Genomic DNA, 9235 nt, shown 5'->3' on the forward strand with positions numbered 1-9235 from the left:
CAAAAAGTTGGCTAACAAAGTACAGGTACCAAGGAACCAGCTCACGTTTTTTTTCTAATAACACCTCACCTTTAATTTCAGTCCAACTTAAAGGCAACACGGCAGATTAACAGAAGCAATTTTCTGCTTCAGACTCCTTGTATTAAAACGTGCATCCTATCAGAAAGTTGTCCTTTGCAGCCCTGTGTGGTCTGTTGAAAAATAAAAAGAAGTGGAGACTTGGTTATCTGCGGGCTAGCATGCTACAGGCTGCAGCTTTTTTCCCTTTAATCTGTCCATGATTATCTGTCCATTGTTATCTGTCCATGATTGGGATAAAATGGCCCTCAGTCGATGGGGGAAGATAAAGAATCGCAGTAGAACACAATACAATGGCCACGTGTCCACTGGTGGTGAATGTACCCATGGCTTTGGCCGTTACAATCATAGGCTTGTGCGTTCAATGTTCAATGGTTTTTCAATGGCACTTTAAAATGGACTCTGTATGCAACATCTGTCTACACGTCCACCACCTCTGTGCTTCCATATATCTACAGTACACATAACCATCAGTTAGGATTACATCGTTGGATTTCAGTATGCCCTTAAAACTGCTCCCAGTATCACCAAACCCATTGTGTGTGCATGCTTATCACGACACTCTCACGGTGTGAGTTTGTACACCACTCATACCTCCGTGGGAACAGAGCGACAGTGCTTTTTAGCGTTTAGTCTCGACTGCTGGTCTTAAGCGAACTGGTTCACACCGCCTCATCTGAAGTCCATTACGCCAAGTCTCTCCACCCAGTGAGCAATTTTACGTTGATTAGACGTCTAAACAACGTCTAAATGGCCTGTAGACGTCTAGGCGAAATCGAGGCTAAATATACGCCAAATTGGAAATTGAAACAACGTCTATGTTTAGACGTTGAAATGCCGTTGAAACATAGACGTTGTTTCCCTGTCTGTTTCAACAGCATTTCAACGTCTAAACATAGACGTTGTTTCAATTTCCAATTTGGCGTATATTTAGACCTTGAAATGCCGTTGAAATATTATGTTCCTGGAGGTACTGCAATACCAGGTCGATGCGTGGTGTGGACGGAGCAAGCCCCTTATTCCATCTCCCTGCTCCAAAAATCAATTTAATATAACGTCCCCGGGTAGGGGACGTATCAGATATTAAACTGATAAGAACAGATACACTTGATCTTAGCCAAAAGGCCGAGAAGCGATACCCGCGATGGTTTCGAGGGAGGGTACTCATTCTCTGGCACGTCAATGTAGGTCACGGTTTAACCACAACAATAGTTTCTATAGGCATTCCACTATATAATAATAATGGTATTAGTGGAATAGTGTTTTAACAATAATAATGTAGTGCCAATGTACAAAACATCCCAAAAATACTACTTTTCACTGTTCCAACCGGGAAATTCAATACGTCCCATGGTCACGTGGTAACCCGTCTCCAATCGTAGCGAAAGAAAGCATTTGTTAACCAAAATCACATTAACCGCAAACTGGAAATAATAACCAACCGGTTACATGTAGCAAAACGTAATGCGATTATTATGTGACGTTTTTTGTATTTAAGAAAGCACATTTTAACGATATTTCCTTTTAACGATCAGTTTCTATGGACCTCTTTGAATTAAAAGAAAAGGACAAAGAAGAATATGCCTGTAAGCAATGCGTTTGTATTTTTAAAATATAACTGGTCTTTCCTCTCATTCTGTGCTACTTGTTCCTGTTTAAAGTTGTTCATGTGCTTTGATCTTTGTTTGAAAAGCCACTGATGACTCTACAATGATAGACTCTCCTCTGCAGTCATCAACACCTGGTACTATGACTATTTTTCTATATAATCTCAATTCAGTTCATGTAGTGTGTTGCCGATTTGTCTTCCCAGCCTCATAGTCATAGAGTAGAGCGTAAGGACAATAGAATGGGTTTAATAACGGTTTTAATGCATTTGAGATAAGTAGAAAATATGTTTAGACACAGACCGCATTTATCTGGGTTAAAGGACAGCGACGTATAGACGCAATTTAAACCACCACTTCCGCATGAATAACTATGCTAGACTACATGGAATCTCAGACTAAATGACGGTCTGGTACATATTTTGACAATCTACAGGCGTTTAGGGTATTAATTTAAACTCAAAGTGCTGCTAGACTAAAACAGGTTTAGACACAGACAGCATTTATCTGGGTTAAAGGACAGCGACGTATAGACGCAATTTAAACCACCACTTCCGCATGAATAACTATGCTAGACTACATGGAATCTCAGACTAAATGACGGTCTGGTACATATTTTGACAATCTACAGGCGTTCAGGGTATTAATTTAAACTCAAAATGCTGCTAGACTAAAACAGGTTTAGACACAGACAGCATTTATCTGGGTTAAAGGACAGCGACGTATAGACGCAATTTAAACCACCACTTCCGCATGAATAACTATGCTAGACTACATGGAATCTCATACTACATGACGTCTGGGACGTATTCTGACAGTTTAGAGGGGTTTAATAACGGTTTTCATGCATTTAAGATAAGTAGAAAATATAGCCGTAATATAGCTGGTCTATATTGGTTTATATTGTAGACGCGAGGTTGAAAAGACGTCTATTGCTCACTGGGCAGTAACTCTAGTCCATCAATAATGATCTGGATGAATCAGGGTTGTCCACGGTACCACTCCTAGCTCCTTACGCCCAACGACTGTCAGACCGGCGTCTTGCGGCCGCGCTAATATTCACTCCACGTCTCCGCTCGGGAAGTGTGTCGCATGGTCCATCTGGGATGCGGCGGGGGAAAGAGGGACTCTGATGAACGGTTGCCAGGGTTACGGTTGCCAGGGTTACTGTTTGTCCACGGTCGGGCTGTGAGGGTTATTTGTCATCGTTCCATACATCACTGTCGTTCTCGCTGTCTTTCTTTCTTTTCTTCTCTTTTTTTGTTATGCTCCCTCTCTCTCCCTCTCTCTCCCTCTCTCTCCCTCTCCCCCCCTTGGGTTGTATTCACTTCCCTGTTCATGAATATTCTCACTGATTCATTTAATCCTTTTAGCTCTATCTTCTACCACATACCGTGCCGCACTCACATATACATTATACTCACAAACACACATTTGCTCATCATACTGTACCCTGAAACACACACACACACACACTCAAAGTAAATCCCAGTCAGTGTGTTCAGGGACATAGTTAGCTCATTCGTATGTGAACAATGCATGGTTTTGTCATTTTGTTGCAGGATGGCAGGTGGGCAATTGTGTGTGTGTGTGTGTGTGTGTGTGTGTGTGTGTGTGTGTGTGTGTGAGAGAGAGAGAGAGAGAGTCTGCATGTAAGCATGTGTCTTGTGTGGACGTATTTGTGCGTGCGTGCGTGCGTGTGTGTGTGTGTGTGTGTGCGTCCACCTGCCCATCCTGAATGGCAGGCCGTGTCATGTCAGATGAAGTCATGCGTTGCCTTTATCAAACAGAGCCGCTGGTTCTCCTCTCGTTCACATTAACCACGCTGTTAACAAGCCTGCACCCCCCCACGCTACCACCCGCTGTCCCTACACACACCACACACTCACACACACACACACACACACACACACACACACACACCCTGCTGACTGCACGATGCAGGACAGCTGTGGGAGGAGGTGGTGTGTGTGCTCACTGCTCCGTAATGCATCAATATCACAACATGTACATTTGATAAGTAAGCTAGCTAACTATGATTGGAAATAAAGTAGTATCCAGTTGTGGAATGTGTATATATTATACTTTGGCTGATGTGATGTGGGTTAACTAGCCAACTCTGTAACATCAGCGGACCAAACCAAAAGTACCAAGTGAGAAACTCCTCGCTGTGATTGGTTAACTTGTTCCTGGCTGTGATTGGTTAACTTGTTCCTGGCTGTGATTGGTTAACTTGTTCCATGTGAAAACGTCTTGCGTCAGACATACGTAGCCCTTTGCGTGTCGGACCAGGGAATGTTCAGGCTTCTGTTCACACCTAAGCCTTCCCTGGAAATTCCATGGAATCACACAAGGTCCTGACCTGGGTAATTGCCCAAGTGAATTTCCCTGTAAATCGCGTTCACATCTACACCTTACCAGGTAAATTCCATGGAATCTCCTGGGAAGGCTGGTGTGTGTGAGAGGAGTGAGCTCTGTGACAACAGCAGGTAAATGACTGTGAGCAGCAGAGCGCTCAAGGATTACCCTCATGTAGGATTAGCCTACACTACCTGTGTGGGTGTGTGTGTGTGTTGTATATAATAGACAGAGAGGGACTGAGATAATGAAAGAGAGAGAGAGAGAATTTGACAAACCGCTATAAGCTGCTTTTGGAATCCATATTCATGGTTTCTATGCATCGCACCTTAAAGCCTGTCAGAGTATCTGAGCCTCATCCCATTGTGTCTGATTGCTGTTGCCAAAACAAAACACCACCGGAGCACAGCACTGTTCTGTTGTTGGAGCCATATTAGGGCCTTTTGAGTTCAGTTAAGAAAATCTATTAATGAGATATTTTGTGTTTATTTTGTGTTGAAAATTATGAAATATCTTTATGAAATGTTTTGTTTACCTTTTTGATGTTTGATGTATGTACCTTTAAGGATTGATCACCTACCTGATATTGAGCTAATTACTGTGAGGATGCACCTGGTAGATGGCTTTATATAGGAGATCAAAATTTGTGTTCACGAGGGAATGGTGGATCTGATTATGTTGAATCGCACAGCGGGTTGCAGTGTATCGTACAGAGCTCAAGAGATCCATATAACGTATTACTTTAAGAAAGTCAACCTTAGTTTGGTTTAGTTTAATAATTTGTTTTATTTTATAATTCCGACTACGAGTGCTTTCATGGAGTGTGAATTCGGGAAACATCTACCATAACCTCAGTGACTAAATGGATGTATGAGACGGGGATTAGCCACTTCATCTGTTTACATGTAACTAACTACATTAAGAATATGCAGATACGGTCAGCTGTGTGTGTGTGTGTGTGTGTGTGTGTGTGTGTGTGTGTGTGTGTGTGTGTGTGTGTGTGTGTGTGTGTTGTAGGCAGTACTCAAGTTGTAAAAACAAATCAGGGGGGATGGTGGATTTTATCATATGGGGACAATTTGTGCTGATGACAGTGCAGAGGGTGGGAGACCAACTGTGTACCCTTTTGATTATTATTAAAGCATAAAGACAATTATTATACTCCTAATACAACATGCATGTTAGGTATCCTTACTCTCTCTCTCTCTCTCTCTCTCTCTCTCTCTCTCTCTCTCTCTCTCTCTCTCTCTCTCTCTCTCTCTCTCTCTCTCTCTCTCTCTCTCTCTCTCTCTCTCTCTCTCTCTCTCTCTCTCTCCCTCCCCCAGACCCAGACACACAGCGTCCGTCTGTCCTGAGTTGCAGGCCCAGGTGTTGCAGTGCTACAGGCAGAACCACCACCAGACTCTCCACTGCTCCAGCATCGCCAAGGAGTACATGCAATGTATCCACGCTGCCAAGAAGGTGTGTGTGTGTGTGTGTGTGTGTGTGTGTGTGTGCCTGTGCGTGCGTGTGTGTGTGTGTTGGTATTTTCTTTCTTGTATTTATTCTCTGTCAATCTCTCATGCCTATTATGGATTTGTGCTTTCAACAGCAAACTGCCCCCGTAAAAACAGCCAGTCGATGGTTACTAATCTCTGTTATATTCTCCACAAGTACAAAAGAATACTAGGATATGGTCAAAGCTAAAACACACTTTCTCTAAGTCATGTGTAGCAGGACACTGACCTATGGGAGACACACACAATACCTTCATGTTTTTTGACCAAACCCTTTTTTTTTTTTTTTTACTAAATCAATTAACTTCTGAGACAAACTAATCCTCTTTCTGGTTGGCTTCAGAGGGAAGCACACATCCTCCCAGCATTTTTTGATGGGCTTACGTCTGAGGCGCCAACTGTGCAATGTGTTCCGGAACATTCTGATACAGATATTACACTGTTATTAGGATGGTGAAATCAGTTTCTGGCACTCTTGCATTTTGAAAATCCATTCTTTTCATTCGCCCGATGCTATTCCGAAAGCATCTAAATGCGCCATTTATCTTCAAAGTGTTTATTTCCCCAGTTTTCAACAAATTTGTACATTGTTAATGTGACAAAATACACTGATTTACATCCAGAAAATATAAAAGAATCCCAACAACAGTGGCCTGTATTTGGCAGTTTTAAACTGACGATAAAGGCAGAGGGGAGAGGCACACAAAAAGGCAATCAGTCTTTTTAAGCTGTTTCAAAAGACCCATTCTGGATATTGAGATGGGAGCCTTTGTGTGTGTGTGTGTGTGTGTGTGTGTCTGTGTGTGTGTGTGTGTGTGTGTGTGTCTGTGTGTGTGTGTGTGTCTGTGTGTGTGTGTGTGTGATAGAAAGAGAGAGTGTTTGAGAGTGGAAGGCAAGGCACTACTTTAATTCAGATTCAATCAGGCGTTACCTTGAGGCAGAGAGAGAGAAAGAGGGAGGGGGGGGGATGGAACGAGATATGGTGATGGAAAGCGTGAGACCTTTGAGGAGCGACGGATAGATAAAGGGAGAGAGGGAGAGAGGAATGGAAAGAAGACGGGGGGAGAAGAGAGACTGAGATGAAAATCTCTCTGCCTCACATTCCTCTCACCTCCGTGGAACACGGGAAGGAGCAAGGGAGGAGGAGGGGGAGGAGGAGGAGGAGGAGGAGGAGGAGTGGCGGAGCTCAAAGCCTGTCTGCTGTACTGTCTGGCTGCTAGCCCGTCAGATTGGGCTCGGAGCCCACACTTCTGTCTCAGTAGAATCTCAACTTTCCTTCTCCCCCCCTCCCTGCGGTACGGTGTCTTCAGCCCCCCCTACGCTGCCTCCACAGCCCCCCCCACGCTGCCTCCACAGCCCCCACCACGCTGCCTCCACAGTCCCCCCCACACAGCCTCCACAGCCCCCCCCCTCTTTTCATTCAGGTGACTGTTTCGGTCGTTGTTGCGGACATCGCTTCTATATAACAGATCATCCTGTCTTTTTCTGCTCCTCTGATCGTCCTGTGAAAACGTGTTGGAATGAATGTGGGACGTGAGCTCCAGGGGGAGGCTGGGGGAGGTAGAGATGGGAGGCTGGTGGAGGTAGAGATGGGAGACTGGTGGAGGTAGAGATGGGAGGTTCGGGGGGAGGCTGGGGGAGGTAGAGATGGGAGGCTGGTGGAGGTAGAGATGGGAGGCTGGTGGAGGTAGAGATGGGAGGTTCGGGGGAGGCTGGGGGAGGTAGAGATGGGAGGTCCAGGGGGAGGCTGGGGGAGGTAGAGATGGGAGGTTCGGGGGGAGGCTGGTGGAGGTAGAGATGGGAGGTTCGGGGGGAGGCTGGGGGAGGTAGAGATGGGAGGTTCGGGGGGAGGCTGGGGGAGGTAGAGATGGGAGGTCCAGGGGGAGGCTGGGGGAGGTAGAGATGGGAGGCTGGGGGGCTCATTGTCTACACTCTCAGCCCTGGTTCAGACTGGTCCACTCTCAAACTGGTTCAGTGCTGTCCTAGGGAGGCTGCTGTGGTCATGACGACGGTGGTCATGACGATCTCGGTCCTCACAGCTGTATGTCATCTGGAATGGCGTGAACGGGCGTGGCACCGCGTCACGGCAGGTCTTTGGTGGTGTTGACGACACTGTCAAATCATCGTCCTCTGGACACTCAGACAGGTACGTTGACACGTGCAGTGTTGTATCAGCTGGGCTGTTGGGAGGAAAGCACTTAGGTTGGACCATTCGGAGGCCTTTGTTAGTTAAGATTTGCTTTTTCAAGTAAAGGTAAAATGGTAAATGGACTGCACTTATTTAGCGCCTTTATCCAAAGCGCTTTACAACGGCCTCTCATTCACCCATTCACACACACATTCACATTCACACACCAATGGCGAGGTAGGCAAGCTACCATACAAGGCGCCGGCCCGCTCACTGGGAGCAATTTGGGGTTCAGTGTCTTGCCCAAGGATCTTCAAAGGTACCCCCCTCATTTTACGATAAGGGCATATTGAAGAAGATTCGTTTTTGAAAATGTCTCTTTGTCTATGCTTTTGAGGTTGTCTGTCTGTCTGTCTGTCTGTCTATTGACCATCCGTGTCTGTCTGTCTGCCTGTCTTTCTCTCTTTCTACCCCCTTCTATCATTACCTTCCTTGAAGTCCGTCCGCTCCACGTTCTAGCAACAGTGCGCTTTTAGTTCACAGACCGTCCTTTTATCAGACGCCCTGTTTCCTTATCCCCCTCCTCCCTCCTCCCTCCCTCCTCCCTCCCTCCTCTCTCCTCTGTTCCCTCCACAAAAGAAAGGGGCAACTTTGGGTCAACGTGGGGTTCTTCAAATCCCTCGCCACTCCAGAGCGCCCCCCCCCCCCCATCCCTCTCCTGTCAGTGTCCCTGCCCTGGTCATTGTCATGTATATGGGACCTTCTCTCCAGTGTGTGTGTGGGGGGGGGTCACAGCGAAATGTCAGTGGATGCAGGGAAGAGGCTTATCATGAACCCCTTGCGCTCCTTTTCTTTCGGTTTCCTGTGCGACGGCGGGACAGTATCTTATGCCTTGTCCATCATCATAATATCGGCGGACATAGTTTTTTCTCTGTGCGTGGGTGCGTGCATGCGTGTGTGTTCGTTCATTCTCCTACAGTACGGCTCCCTCCTCCTCCTCCTCCTCTTCTCGACCTCCCCGGAAGCAGAACCGCTCGAAAAACAGCTCAAACAGCTCCCAAAAGTTCAAGATCATCCCTCTCAAAACATCTGTGCTTTGGAGAACGGCCTTCGCCTTCGATAGAGAACATCACTCCAGCTCTGCCCCGCGTCTCTCATAGGGCTTTCACACCGGCAGTTCCGAACGCCGGTTCGCATTCGCATTCGGAAACCTCCGAACGTTGGCGCTGTCTGGCGAACGATACACTGGTATGAACGCGGGCTCGTTCGCCACACAGTGCCAACGTTCGGAAGTTTCCGAACGCGAATCGGCGTTCGGAACTTCCGGTGTGAAAGCCCTATCAGAGGCGCATAAACAAACACGCAGCGCCGGACGCTAATGCTACCGCCCACCGCATTTAAAAGCCTATCAGCGGGTAGGTGACAGCGTCTCCGCAACACTTACCAGTCTATTTCAGACACTTAACCTCCCCCCCCCACACCACACCACCGCTCTCTCTCTCTCTCTCTCTCTCTCTTTCTCTCCTGGACGCAAGCGCTCGTCCAAACGAGAGTGTGTCTGTGGTGTG

At 46.6% G+C, this 9235-nt stretch overlaps 1 protein-coding gene across 1 annotated transcript in view; it reads left to right on the forward strand.

Moving 5' to 3' along the window:
* chchd6b (coiled-coil-helix-coiled-coil-helix domain containing 6b) overlaps nt 1–9235 on the forward strand; it is a 140832-nt gene that overhangs the window by 103424 nt on the left and 28173 nt on the right. The window contains exon 7 of the mRNA XM_080529888.1: nt 5369–5504. Within this exon, the coding sequence (XP_080386014.1) occupies nt 5369–5504 (136 nt within the window). The remainder of the gene's footprint in view (nt 1–5368; nt 5505–9235) is intronic.

This window comes from Nansenia antarctica (assembly GCF_963989245.1).
Source record: "Nansenia antarctica genome assembly, chromosome: 4".
NCBI lineage: Eukaryota > Metazoa > Chordata > Actinopteri > Argentiniformes > Microstomatidae > Nansenia > Nansenia antarctica.